Source organism: Stegostoma tigrinum, chromosome 9, assembly GCF_030684315.1.
Source record: "Stegostoma tigrinum isolate sSteTig4 chromosome 9, sSteTig4.hap1, whole genome shotgun sequence".
NCBI classification, from domain to species: Eukaryota; Metazoa; Chordata; class Chondrichthyes; order Orectolobiformes; family Stegostomatidae; genus Stegostoma; species Stegostoma tigrinum.
In genome coordinates, this window is record NC_081362.1 from 98,819,584 (window position 1) to 98,834,639 (window position 15,056).

The 15,056-nt window shown below is 44.8% G+C and overlaps 1 protein-coding gene across 2 annotated transcripts in view; it reads left to right on the forward strand.

The window, feature by feature from the left end:
- ctsba (cathepsin Ba) overlaps nt 1-11,826 on the forward strand; it is a 32,482-nt gene extending 20,656 nt beyond the window's left edge. For both annotated transcript variants that reach the window (XM_048536785.2, XM_048536786.2), the window contains exons 6-10: nt 8,842-8,927; nt 9,536-9,679; nt 9,832-9,948; nt 11,130-11,258; nt 11,371-11,826. In XM_048536785.2, the coding sequence (XP_048392742.1) occupies nt 8,842-8,927; nt 9,536-9,679; nt 9,832-9,948; nt 11,130-11,258; nt 11,371-11,468 (574 nt within the window). In that variant the 3' untranslated portion in view covers nt 11,469-11,826. The remainder of the gene's footprint in view (nt 1-8,841; nt 8,928-9,535; nt 9,680-9,831; nt 9,949-11,129; nt 11,259-11,370) is intronic.
- Nucleotides 11,827-15,056: the final 3,230 nt, after the last annotated feature.

The window sequence follows — 15,056 nt, forward strand, 5'->3', positions numbered from 1 at the left end:
GGGACCCCTGCAATACCAATGGTATCAATGTGGACTTTATAAGCTTCAAAATCTCCCCTCCCCCACTGCATCCCAAAACCAGCCCAGCTCGTCCCCGTCTCCCTAACCTGTTCTTCCTCTCACCTATACCCTCCTCCCACCTCGGGCCGGACTTCCATTTCCCACCTACTAACCTCATCCCACCTCCTTGACCTGTCTGTCCTTCTCAGACTGACCTATCCCCTCCCCATCTCCCCACCTATACTTTCCTCTCCACCTGTCTTCTCCTCTATCCATCTTCGATCTGTCTCCCCCTCTCTCCCTTTTTTATTTCAGAACCCTCTCCCCATCCCCCTTTTCTGATGAAGGATCTAGGCCTGAAACGTCAGCTTTTATGCTCCTAAGATGCTGCTTGGCCTGCTGTGTTCATCCAGCTTCACACTTTGTTATCTCGGATTCTCCAACATCTGCAGTTCCCATTATCTCTGATCACAAGGATATGGGGTAAACCATTTTGATCTGAGATGAGAAGAAATGTCTTCCGGAGTGGTGAGCCTGTGGAATTCTCTGCCTCAAAAGGCAGTCCAGGCCAAAACATCATACAGCTTTTGTTGTAATCGTACAATGCATTTTGAGCTAAGGAAATCAAAGGATATACAGGGAAAGCTAAGCCAGGCGATTGAGTTGGATCACTAACCATAATCACAACGAATGGTGGAGCAGTCTTGAAAGGCTGAATGGCCTACTGCGACCCTATTTTCTATGGTCCTCAAACCTTCTATTCTCCAAGATAGAACATAGAACAGCACAGTACAGGCCTGTCGGCCCACCGTGTTGTGCTGACCTATTACCCTACTAAGATCCATCTACCCTGCATACCCTACATTTTACTATCCTCCATGTGCTTATCCAAGAATTGTTTAAAAGTCTCTAAAGTATCTGACTTTGCTACCACTGCCGCCAGTGCATTCCACATGCCCATCACACTGTGAAGAACCTACCTTTGATGTCTCCCCTATAGCTTCCTCCAATCACCTTAAAGTTATGTCCCCTCGTAATAGATATTTCTGCCCTGGGAAAAATTCTCTGGCTATCCACTCTGACGCCTCAACTTCTAAACCTCGATCAAGTCACCTCTCCTCCTCCTTCGCTCCAATGGAAAAAAGCCCTGGCTCCCCCCACCTTTCCTCTATACAACCTGCCCTCCAGTCCAGGCAGCATCCTGGTAAATCTCTTCCTCTGCACACTCTCCAAAGCTTCCATATTTTTTGCAATAATGAGGTCACCAGAACTGAACACCATATTCCAAGTGTGGTCGAACCGGAGTCTTATAGAGCTGCTGCATAACCGTGCAGCTCCTAAACTAAATTCCCCTGCTAATGAAAGCCAACACTGTATGCCTTCTTTACAACCCTATCAACTTGGGTAGCAACTTTGAGGGATGTATGGACGTGGACCCCAAGAACCCTCGGTTCCTCCACATTACTAAGAATCCTGCCGTGAACCCTGTATTCTGGATTCAAATTCGACCTTCCACAATGAATCACTTCACTTTTTTTTCCGGGTTGAATTCTATTACCAGTTCTTTGCCCAGCTCTGCATCCTGTCAATGTCCTGTTGCAACCTACAATAGCCCTCCATGCTGTCTGCAACTCCACCAACCTTTGTGTCATCAGCAAACTTACTAACCCACCCTTCACTTCCCTATCCAAATTATTTATAAAGATCACAAAGAGCAGGGGTCCCTGAATTGATCCCTGCAGAACACCCCCTGGTCACTGCACTCCATCTACTACCACCCTCTGTCTTCTATTGGACAACCACTTTAGTGTCCAGACAGCCAAATGTCCCTGAATCCCATGCCTCCTTACTTTCTGAATGAGCCTACCCTGTGGAACCTTATCGGATGCCTTGTGAAAATCCATAGACACCACATCGATGAAGTTAGATCAGTGGATGTGTATTGTCACATCCTCAAAGAATTTAATAAGTGTTGTGAGGTATGACCTGCCCCCCTCAAAGCCATGCTGACTATTTCTAATCAAACTGCTTTTCAAATAATCATACACACTATTCTAAAGGTTCTCCTCTGATAATTTGCCCACCCCAGAAGTAAGACTGACCAATCTGTAATTTCCAGGATTATCCCTATTCCCTTTCTTGAACAAGGGAATCACATTTGCAGCCCTCCAATCTTTTGGCACTACTCCAGTGTACAGTGAGGACACAAAAATTATTGCCAAAGGGTTCGCAATCTCTTCCCTCACTTCCTGTAGAAACCTTGGTTATATCCTGTCTGGCCCAGGGACTTATCTATCCTCATGTTTTTCAAAATCTCTAGCATATCCTCATTCTTAACATCAACCTGGTTTGACCATATAGGCCTGTTCCATGCTGTCCCCTCAAACTTTAAGGAACCTCTCACTGGTGAATACTGAAGCGAAGTATTCATTGAGGACCTCCCCTACCTCTTGACTCTGCACACAAGTTCCCTCAACAATCCCTGATTGGCCCTACCCTCATTTCTGGCCATCCTCTTGTTCCTCACATAAGTGTAGAAAGCCTTGGGGTTTTCCTTGATCCTCCCCACCAAGGTCTTCTCATACCCCCATCTAGCTCTCCTAAGTCCATTCTTGACTTCCTTCCTGTACCTTTTGTAGACCTCTAACAGCTGTATCTGATCCTTGCTTCCTGCTGGCTTCTTCCTCTTGACCAGGTGTTCAATGTATCTTGTCATCCAAGGTTCCCTCACTTTATCATCCTTTCCTAACTCTGTTTCTCTCTCCTTGCTGTGATTCTCCCAGGGCATTTTGTTTCGGATTTATGGGGAGGTGATGGCCAATGGCTATCAATAATCTTGCAAAAATCCAGAAACTCAGCTAATTTTCTGGAGACCTAAGTTCAAAGCCTGTTATAGCTGGTGGTGGAATTTGAATTCAAGCAAAGACTGGAATTACAAATCTACCAATGACCATGAAATCTTTGTCATTTGTTGGAAAAATTGACCTCATTTGCTAATTTCCTTCAGGGAGGGAAAGCTACCTTCCTCACCTGGTCTGACCTACATGTGCCTCTAGACCTACAGCAATGTGCTTGACTGTCAATTGCCCTCTGAAATGGCCTAGCAAGCCATTCGTGAATCAATCCCTATGATCTGTCAAAGAAATGAACCTGGCTCTAACTAGGCACTGGAAACTGCAACAGCAGAAAGAACCCTGTTAACCCTGCCAAGTCCTCCCCCACTAAATGGGGGTGGGGGGTGGGGGAACCTGGTGCCTAAGTTGGAGAGCTGTCTCAAACTAGTCGAGCAACTGCCTGACTCAGTCGTGCTGGCGGGATTGTGTCTCGCAGGCAATGTCCCAGTAGCTGCTATTACCATCCCTGGCTTTGTCCTGCTCCACTGGCAGGAGGAATCTGCCCTGGGAGTCCTTTAACATTGGCTCTCATGGCTTCAGGTTAAACATGGGTAAGGAAACCTCCTGCTGGTTACCACGTACCATCCTCCCTCAGCTGATGAATCAGTACTCCTCCATGTTGAGTCAAACTTGGAAGTTTTGAGAATGGCAAGGACACAAAATGTACTCTGGGGATTTCGGTATCCTCCACCACCACTCTTGGTGGCAGTAGCAGCAGCATTACTGATCCAACTGGTAAATCCTAAAGGGCATAGACTGGATTTGTGGCAAATGGTGCAGGAGCCAACAAGAGGGAAACGTGACCTCATCTTTACTATGCATCCGCAGCTGGCAGAATATATCCACAATAGTGTCAGTAAGAGTGACAGCTGCAGAGGTCTTGTGGGGGCAAAGTCCTGCCTTCACTGTGCTAAATGGGACAGACTTTGTGCAGGTCTAGCAACTCCAGACTGATCATTCATAAGATGCTGTAAGCATCAACAGCAACACATTGTACTCCAGCACAATTTGTAGCCTCGTGGCCCAGCATATCCCCCACTCAAACATTACCATCAAGCCAGGGGATCAATCCTGGCTCAATGGAGAGTGTAGGATGGCATGCCAGGAGCAGTACCAGGCATTCCTGAAGATGGTGTCAACCTGGTGAAGCCACCAAACAGTGAAAGCAGCAAGTGATAGGCAGAGCTGAGTGATCCCACAGTCAGTGGATCAGATCTAAGCTCTGCAGTCCTGCCACATCCAGTTGTGAACGGTGGTGGACAATTAAACAACTCACTGGAGGAGGAGGAGTCTGCACAAATATCCCCATTGTCAATGATGGAAGAGCCCAGCACTTCGGTACAAAAGCCAAGGCTGAAGCATTTACAGCAATCTTCAGCCAGAAGTGCCGAGTGGATGATCCATCTCAGCCTCCTCCAGTGGTCCCGAGCATTACAGATACCAGTCTTCAGCCAATTTGATTCACTCCATGTGATATCAAGAAACGGTTGGAGACACTGGGTACTGCAAAGACTGTGGGTCCTGACAACATTCCAGCAATAGTACTGAAGACTTGTGTTCCAGAACTTGCCGCGCCCCTAGCCAAGATTTTCCAGTGCACTTACAACACTGGGATCTACCTGGTCATGTGGGAAATTGTCCAGATATGTCCTGTACACAAAAAGCAGGAAAATCCAACCGGCCAATTACTGCCCCATCAGTCTCCCCTCGATCATCAGTAAAGTGATGGAAGGTGTCAGTAACAGAGCTATCGAGCAGCACCTGCTCAGTGACGCCCACTTTGGGTTCCGCCAGGGCCACTTAGCTCCTGACCTCATTACAGCCTCGGTTCAAACATGGACAAAAGAGCTGAATTCCAGAGGGTGAGGTGAGAGTGACAGCCTTTGATATCAAGGCTGCATTCGACTGAGTGTGGCATCAGGGAATCCTGGCAAAACCGGTATCGGGGGTAAACTCTCCAGTGGTTGCAGTTATACTTGACATGTAGAAGTATGGTTGTGGGAGATCAGTCATCTCTGCAGGAGTTCCTCTGGGTAGTGTCCTAGGCCCAACCATCTTCAGCTGCTTCAAGACCAAATGTTAGGATGTTTGCTGATTGTGCAACTCCTCAGATACTGAAGCAGTCCATGTTCAAATGCAACAAGGTCTGGACAATATTCAAGCTTGGGCTGTAAAGTGGCAAGTAATGTTTGCACCACACCACAAATACCAAGCTATGATCATCGCCAATAAGAGAATCTAACCACTGCCCCTTGACATTTAATGGTGTTACCCTCACTGAATTCCCCCACTATCAACATCCAGGGGCTACCATTGGACACAACTGGATTCCTCTCCATAAACCCAGTGGCTACAAGAGCAGGTCAGAGGCTATGAATACTACAGCAAGTAATGTACTTCCTGACTCCCCAAAGCCTGGCCACCATCTCCATGGCATAAGTCAGGAGTTTAATGGAATACTCTCTACTCCCTCGGTTGAGTGCAGCTCCAGCAACACTCGAAGCTTGATACCATCCAGGACAAAGTGTGTGTCATTGGTTCTACATCCACAAACAACACTCATGATACCACTGCCACTCATCAGCAGTGTGTGATATCTACAGCATGCACGGCAGAAATTCATCAAAGATCCACAGACAGCACTTGCCAAACCCACAAATACTTCCATCAAGAAGTGACATCATCATTGATAGATGAGGGAAGGGCTGTAGATGTCAGATACGTGGATTTCAATAAGGTGTTTGATAAGGTTCCCCATGGCAGGTTGATGGAGAAAGTGAAGTCACATGGGGTCCAGAGTGTACTAGCTAGCTGGATAGAGAACTGGCTGGGCAACAGGAGACCGAGTAGTAGTGGAAGGGAGTTTCTCAAAATGGAGAACTGTGACCAGTGGTGTTCCACAGGGATCCGTGTTGGGACCACTGTTGTTTGTGATATAGATAAATGATCTGGAGGAAGGTATAGATGGTCTGATTAGCAAGTTTGCAGATGACACGAAGATTGGTGAAGTAGCAGATTATAGAGAGATTGGAGAGTCGGGCAGAGAAATGGCAGATGGAATTCAATCCAGGCAAATGCAAAGTATGCATTTTGGAAGATCCAATTCAAGGGCGAACTATGTGGTAAATGGAAAAGCCGTGGGGAAAATTGATGCACAAAGAGATCTGGGTGTTCAGGTCCATTGTACCCTGAAGGTGGCAACGCAGGTGGATAGTGTGGTCAAGAAGGCATATGGCATGCTTTCATTCATTGGACGTGGTGCTGAGTACAAGAGTTGGCAGGTCATGTTACAGTTGTATAGGACTTTGGTTTGACCACATTTGGAATACTGCGTGCAGTTCTGGTCACCAAATTACCAAAAGGATGTGGATGCTTTGGAAAGGGTGCAGAGGAGGTTCACCAGGATGTTGCGTGGTATGGAGGGCGCTAGCTATGAAGAGAGGTTGAGTAGATTAGGATTATTTACATTAGAAAGATGGAGGTTGAGTGGGGGCGGGGGGGGGGGGGGGAGGCGGCGGCGGGGGAACCTGATTGAGGTCTGCAAAATCATGAGAGGTATAGACAGGGTGGATAGCAAGAAGCTATTTCCCCAGAGTGGGGGGCTCAATTATTAGGGGTCACGATTTGAAGGTGAGAGGGGAAAGGTTTAAGGCAGATATGCGTGGAAAGTTCTTTATGCAAAGGGTGTTGGGTGCCTGGAACGTCTTGCCAGCAGAGGTGGTACAGGCGGGCATGATAGCATCATCTAAGATGTATCTATACAGATACATGAATGGGCAGGGAGCAGAGGGATACAGATCCTTGAAAAATAGGCCAGAGGTTTAGATAAAGGATCTGGATTGGAGCAGGCTTGGAGGGCCAACGGCCCTGTCCCTGTGCTATAATTTTCTTTGTTCTTTGTTCTGGAAGGATAAAGGCAGCAGCTACATGGGAACATCATCTTCTGCAAGTTCCCCTCCAGGCCACTCACCATCCTGCCATGGAAATAAGTCACTGTTTCTTTGCTATCAATGGGTCAAAGTCCTAGAATTCCCTCCCTAAGGGCACTGTGGATCAAATCACAGCAGGAGGACTGCAGCAGTTCAAGAAGGTGGTTTACCACCTCCTTCTCAAGGGCAGCTAGGGATGGGCAATAAATGCTGGCCAGTCTTCAATGCCAACATCCCACAAATGAGTTTTAAAAAACTGCAGATGCTTTTTTTTATTATTATGGAAATGGTCCATTCAGCCTGATTTGGCACAAGCCTCACAGCAAGTTGAGTATTTTGTTAATTGTCTACCTTTGCTCAGCAAGAAGTGAATTAAGAGTGTTCCAGAGACAGTTCATATCAGAGCCTTGCAGCCCAGAGAAGTGGACAGAAACAGAAGTAGAGCTAAAATACAGTTGAATCTGAATAGAAGTCACGATAGACTTCTGTCCTATCATGACAAATTCATGTATTCCTGTTGTCGGGCTCAATTTTCTCCTCTAATTCTGCAAACAATGCAAACATAACAATACGTTAGGTAGATATATTGTTCAAGTGGGTATGTGTTCATCCCAGGTCAATTTCCTCCCTCGCTGATTCAGGGTCTATCTGAGTGTTTTGACGTGATTGAGTCAAAGAGATTGACTGCACAGGAAAAGGCCTTTCAGCTCATCTGTCCATGCTGTTTGAAAACGACCACCTGACTATTTTCCAGCACTTGACCCATAGCCTTGTATGCCTTGGTATACAGGTGCACATCTTAAATACTTCTTGATGAGGGTTTCCGACTCCATCGCCCCTACTGGTAAAGTTCCAGGTTCCTGGCATGTTCCATTAAAAAGATTTTCCTCATGTGCTCTTTACCTTCTGCCCTTTGCATGTTTTATGACTTTCACCCCTCATCATCGGCTTCTGGCACATTTTCCTTTGAGAATCTCATTTTGATTACACCCTCCTTGTTTCTCCTTTAAAACTGTGGACGTGTCTACACCGCTTTACTCCAGCTTTTCAAAAAGGCAGCACCATCTCCTTTTTAAGGTGAATTAATAAAGGGCATCAAATGTTGATTTTTACCAATGACAGACATCCTATGAACAAATAACATAAATCCAGCTTTTCCTTTGCCAATTTTCCCCACCATCGACATGTTTTCCTCCCTTAGCCCTGCACTGAGTGAACTGAAATTACCAAGGATGAGAGTCATGTTTTCCTATGTTTGTGCACTTCTATCATGCCAATCACACAAGAGTATCTATCTGTCCCTGAAAATATTCTCTCTCAATTCCACTTTTAACTGACTTTCTATTCTGCACCTTCTAGTTCATAAATCATAGAATCCCTAAAGTATCAAAACAGGCCCTTCAGCCCAACAAGTCCACACTGAACCTCAAAGCATTCCACCCAGACCCATCCCACCTAACCCACCTAATCTAGGCATTCCTGAGCACTACGGGCAATTTCCCATGGCCGATCCATCTAGCCTGCACATCTTTGGACTGTGAGAGGAAACCGGAGCACTTGGAGGAAACCCACACAGACACGGGGAGAATGTGCAAACTCCAGACGGTTGCCCGAGGGTGGAATCAAACCAGGGTCCCTGGCGCTTACCAACGGAGCCACGGCTGGACTTTTTTTTGTTCCTCTGCCCAACGCATACCCATGGCTCCACCTTTTGACAGTTATCTCATATTTAATGCTTTTATTTTTTAACACTTCTGTGAAGTACCTATCCCATGAAGATTTGTGACTGCATGTGCTCGCCTGATTTTTGTTAATGTGCATTCACGGAATAAACCTGATTTGTAAAAATTAAAAGAAACTCAAGTTTATCTTGACACTTTTTTTTGAAGGTAATTTGGTTTTTATTATTCTTTATTTGAATTTATTTCAGAGATTTCACTGATACTGTCCATGCTCCTGTTTCACACTGTTCATAGCACTATGTAGATACAAACTAAATTTGCTTTACTGTTCTGCAGTTGTAATGGTGGCTATCCGTCTGGAGCTTGGGAATTCTGGACTGAAGCTGGTCTAGTATCAGGAGGACTTTATGATTCAAATGTAGGTCAGTATCTGAGTTTTTTGTTATTTGCTGATGGGACGTGTGCTTTACCAGCTGGGCTTGCATTTAGTGCCCATCTCTAATTTCTCTTTAAACTGATTTGTTAGACCACTTCAAAGGGTAGTTAAGAATCAATATGGGTCAGGAATGACACGTAGGCCGGGCACAGGCAAGGCTACGGGTTCAGAGCTGGAAAGTGGGACTAGATTTAGGAGTTTTGGTGTAGACTGAATTGGCCAAAGGGCTGCTTCTGTACTGTATGATTCTATGATTGCCGACTTCCTTTCCTAAACAACATTAGTGAACCAGGTGGGTTTTTATAACGAGCCAGCCGTTTTTTTTACATAAAATTCCAGATTAAGTTTAGGAAATGATTGTGTTGCTCAGTAGTGGGTCAATGTCTGATGCTAAGCTTTGATTAGTTTTTGGAGTTACACATGAATCAGTAGCTGGGATTTTATGCAGGTCAGAGAATGTGTTGAGTTTCTGTGGCTGGGAGATCAGTATCTAGGTCTGAGGATGGCTTAAGGTCTGGAATTAGTCACAGTGTAAACATTGGAATCTCCTAGTTTTTACTGTTAGCCTTTCTTTGGCTCCCACCTTCTCCATAGGCTGCCGTCCATATTCAATCCCTCCATGTGAACACCACATTAATGGCTCTCGACCAAAATGCAACGGAGAGACTGAAACTCCCAAATGCTCTGAACGATGTGAGGCTGGTTACACCCCAAAGTACAGAAGTGACAAACACTATGGTAAGTAGAGCCAGAATAGAGACAGGATCAGACAGAGAACCATCAGATATACCAGGATAAGTATACACTATATCCTACATGTCTCTCTGGCTCAACGTTGTGAGTTGTTACTGATGCGAGATTGCGATAATTAAGCAGACTCTCTTTTCCAGGCCTTACTTCATATGGTGTCAGTTCAGATGTCAAAGAGATTATGACAGAAATCTACAAGAATGGGCCAGTGGAAGCTGCCCTAATAGTCTACGCTGACTTCTTACACTACAAATCAGGTGGGACCTTGCGTCAGTACTCTAAATATTATAGAGTCCGAGTCAGACAGCATGGAAACAAACCCTTAGTCCTGGCAACATCCTGTCAATCTTTTCCGCACACTCTTGAGTGTAATTACTCTCAAGTTTTTCCTATAAAAGGATGACCAGAATTGAATGCAGTAATCTAAGAGTGGTCTAACTAATCTCCTGTACAGCCACAACATGACATCCCAACGCCTATACTTGATGTTCTGATCAATGAAGGAATGGGTTCAAAATGCTTTCACCACTCTGTCTACATGCACCCCTAGGTCTCTGATCGGCAACACTCTCCAGGGGCCTATCATTAACTACATAAGTCCTGGCCTGGTTTGCTTTCCCAAAATGCAATGCCTCACATGTATCTAAATTAAACTGCATCTGCTACTCCTTGGCCCAAAGAACAAAGAAAATTACAGCACAGGAACAGGCCCTTCGGCCCTCCAAGCCTGTGCTGATTGAGATCCTCTGTCTAAGCCTATCATCTATTTTCGAAGGGTCTGTATCCCTTTGCTCCCTGCCCATCCATGTACCTGTCCAGATACATCTTAAAAGAGATTAACGTGTCTGTATCTACCACCTCCGCTGGCAACGCGTTCCAGGCACCCACCACCCTCTGCGTAAAGAACTTTCCATGCATATCTCCCATAAACATTCCTCCTCTCACTTTAACCCCCTTCCACTACTACTCTGTCTCCTGTTGCCTAGCCAGTGTTTTTTTTAATCCATTTAGCTGTACACCCTGGACCCCATGTGACTTCACTTTGTCCATCAGCCTGCCATGGGGAACCTTATCAAACACCTTACTTAAGTCCATGTATATAACATCTACAGCCTTTCCCTCATCAGTCAACTTTGTCACGTCCTCAAAGAATTCTATTAAGTTGGTAAGACATGACCTTCCCTGCACAAAACCATGTTGTCTATCACTGATAAGCCTATTTTCTTCCAAATGGACCATTGGATCAAAGTCCTGTTTGTATTCTGAGATAATAATCTACACTGTTTACTACACCACCTATTTTGGTTAGAGAGAAAGTAACCAATGCATCTGGTTGGACCTCCTTGTAAGCTTCCAATTTGTTGAATTATATAACTGTCATACAATGGGCTGTGGCCTTCCCCTGTTGTTTACTTGACTTGTCAATGTATGTTTCCAGGAGTTTACCAACATGTGGCTGGGGAGTCAATGGGTGGTCACGCTATCAAGATCTTGGGTTGGGGCATGGAGAATGGGACGCCCTATTGGTTGGTTGCCAACTCCTGGAACACAGACTGGGGCGATAATGGTGAGTGGCACTTCAAAATATGGTGGGGAGAGCCCTTCACGTCGAGCCAAATTTGCCTGATAGTTCTTCCATTCATTCTAAGTCCATTTCATTGGCAATTTTGGCTTTGCAGGTTTCTTCAAAATCTTGCGTGGCAGCAATGAATGTGGAATCGAATCAGAGATTTTGGCTGGAATTCCTCGGGACATTAGAAAGAACAAGTACCAATGAGGTGGAGTGAAGTTCCAAGCCCTGCACACAATATCTCAGTGATATTCTGGGAGGTGGCAAGGGACTCCATTGGAGAGCTTGGCACCTATACCTGACAAGTGAAGGAGCACATTACTCCAAGTCCCAAGAGGCCTATGCACAAAATCATGTTTCAATCATGTGCAATGTTCCTGATTTAACAAGCTTTCTTTAATCCACAGTAACCAGCTGTTAGCTGTGAGAATCTCTCACTTAACACTTGCTTCTCTCACCCTTTGTCTTCTCTGCTCAGATTATGATGTTTTTGGAAGCATGTAAAACCACTATGACACTAACACACTATTTTCCACTAGCTCAAAATAAAATTTATGTGAAAGAATCTTCTAGTATTTCTTTGCTTGAAATTTTTTTGAAAAATAAAGATCCTGTAAATACTAGCAGCCAAGAAAAAATATATTTTGCAAACATGGAGAGATAAGTTGAAAATTTTCAAAAGGCACCATGTGTGAGGAGGAATTGGCCTCATTGTATTATCACTTGCCTATTAATTCAGAGATCCAGGTATTGTTCGGGAGACCTCGGTTCAAATCCCACCATGACAAATGAAGTTTGAAGTTTAATAGAAGCCTGGAATTAACTATTATTTATAACCATGAAACCATTGTCAGTTACGAGGAAAACTCCACATGGTTCACAAATGCCCTTTAGGAAGGACATAGAACATTACAGCACAGTACAGGCCCGTTGGCCCTCGATGTTGTGCCGACCTGTCATACCAATCTGAAGCCCATCTAACCTACACTATTCCATGTACGTCCATATGCTTATCCAATGACGACTTAAGTGTACCTAAAGTTGGCGAATCTACTACCGTTGCAGGCAAAGCGTTCCATTCCCTTACTACTCTGAGTAAAGAAACCACCTCTGACACCTGTCCTGTATCTTTCACCCCTCAATTTAAAGCTATGCCCCCTCGTGCTCACCGTCACCATCCTAGGAAAAAGGGTCTCCCTATCCAACCCTCTGATTATTTTATATGTTTCAATTAAATCACCTCTCAACCTTCTCTCTAAAGAAAACAGCCTCAAGTCCCTCAGCCTTTCCTCGTAAGACCTTCCCTCCGTACCAGGCAACATCCTAGTAAATCTCCTCTGTACCCTTTCCAAAGCTTCCACATCTTTCTTATAATGCGGTGACCAGAACTGTACACAATACTCCAAGTGCAGCCGCACCAGAGTTTTGTACAGCTGCAGCATAACCTCTTGGTTCCGGAACTCGATCTCTCTATTAATAAAAGCTAAAACACAGTATGCCTTCTTAACAGCCCTGTCAACCTGGGTGGCAACTTTCAATGATCTGTGTACATGGACACCGAGATCTCTCTGCTCATCCATACAACCAAGAATCTTACCATTAGCCCAGTACTTTGCCTTCCGGTTACTCCTACCAAAGTGCATCACCTCACACTTGTCTGCATTAAACTCCATTTGCCACCTCTCAGCCCAGCTCTGCAGCTTATCTATGTCTCTCTGCAACCTACAGCATCCTTCGTCACTATCCACAACCTCACCGACCTTAGTGTCGTCTGAAAATTTACTAACCCATCCTTCTACGCCCTCATCCAGGTCATTTATAAAAATGATAAACAGCAGTGGACCCAACACCGCGCCCTTGCGGTACACCACTAGTAACTGGTCTCCAGGCTGAACATTTCCCATCAACTACCACCCTCTGTCTTCTTTCAACAAGCCAATTTCTGATCCAATCTGCTATATCTCCCACAATTCCATTCCTCCGCATTTTGTGCAATAGCCTACTGTGGGGAACCTTATCAAACGCCTTGCTGAAATCCATATACACATCTGCCATCTTCATCCGTTGTGGTCAACATGTGACTCCAGAACCACAGCAAGTGCCCTCTGGGCAATTAGAGATGGTCAATAAATGCTGCCTTGGACCATGATGCCCTCATCCCATGATTGAATATTAAACTGGAGAAAAAGAAACTGGTGAGGAAGTAATTAATCAGCAGTCAGAGAGTGAGCTGTACAACACAACAGTTGCTGTTCATGACAAAACTGTGGGTTTCAGATTCCATTTAGCTTTGTCTCTTCCTCTTTCTTTCTGCTTTAAGATATTTTTCGTTTCCCTCTTATGATGTGTACAATCCATGAAGCTCAATGTAACTGACACCCTCCCTGCAAGCATCATCCTTGTGGAAGCGTTCAGCTGTTGGCCCCACTAGTCATCCAATTAAATACATCAGGTTAATTGTTCATATTAAGCATTTCAACTTTATTGTTCTTGCATTAGGATATGGGTGTCATTGATCAGCATTTATTGTCTATCCCCAATTGCCTTTGAACTGAGTGGCTTGTTGGGATATTGCAAAGGGTCATAATAGTTTAGAATTAATCACACTGCTGTAGGGGTCTGGAGTTACACACTGGTCAGGCCAGGTAAGGTTGGTAGATTTCCTTCCCTAAAAGACATCAGTCAACCAGATTTTTTTTAAAATTTTGCCAATAGTTGTCACATTCACTGTTGCAGATTGATGATTAATTCAGTTTGAATGCCACCAGCTGTTATGGTGAAATTTGAACCACTATCCCCAGACATCCTCTCGGGTCAAACACAAAGTCTCAGGGGATTGCTAAGTTGTCCCATTATTCAAGAAAGGAACAAAAGGATACAGCAGGGAATTACAGGCCACTGAGTCTTACTTTGTTAGCAGGGAAGTTATTAGAAAAATCTCTGAGGGACAGACTATAGCTGCACTTGGGAGAAGCACCGATTAATCAGGGGATCCAGCACGGTAAACTCCCAAAGACCAAAGGCCTGCTCTCTAAACTGAGATGACTGGTGCTGAGTTTAACCTGAAAGATGCCAGACCTCAGGCAAGATTAAGAAGACCTCATAATGACCTCAGCTAGAATGGGCATCGAGTCCAAACAACTGAGCTAACAGACCCCCTAAGCCATGGGGTTTATGCTGGAACTGTATAAAATTCTGGTTGGGCCATAATTGGAGTACTACATGCAGCTCTGAGCACATTATTTGAAGGTTATGAGACAGAGAAAGTGCAAAAGAAATTAACCAGGATTCTGCTGGATTGAAGGCTCTGAAATATGAGGTAAGATCGGATAGGCTTAGCTTGTTTTTCTTGGAGCAGTGAAAGTGGAGACCTGATAAAAGTGTGTAAGATAATGAGGCACGCAGGCACCATGGATAGCAAAGCACTTTTCCCATTATTAGATAAGTCAATAACCAAGAGGATAGATTAGGGTATAGGGCAGAAGGTCAAAAGGGGGTGTTGAGGAGAAATGTGTTCACCCACAGAGTGGTGGGAGTTGGCAGCTCACTACCTGAAATGCAACAAACTCTTGTAACATTTAAGCAGTATTTAGATTCGAGAGTTCCAGCCTCAAGGGCTACAGGCTCAAAGCTGGAAAATGACAATAGGTTTGTCTGATCTTTGTTCACCAACAGGGACAGGATGGGCCAAATGGCCTCCTTCAATGTGGTAAATGTCACCATAAATTCGAAGTACATGCTTTGCTAGTCTAGTGACTAAATGCTACCATCTTTGAAAGTAGTCTCAGAGGATGG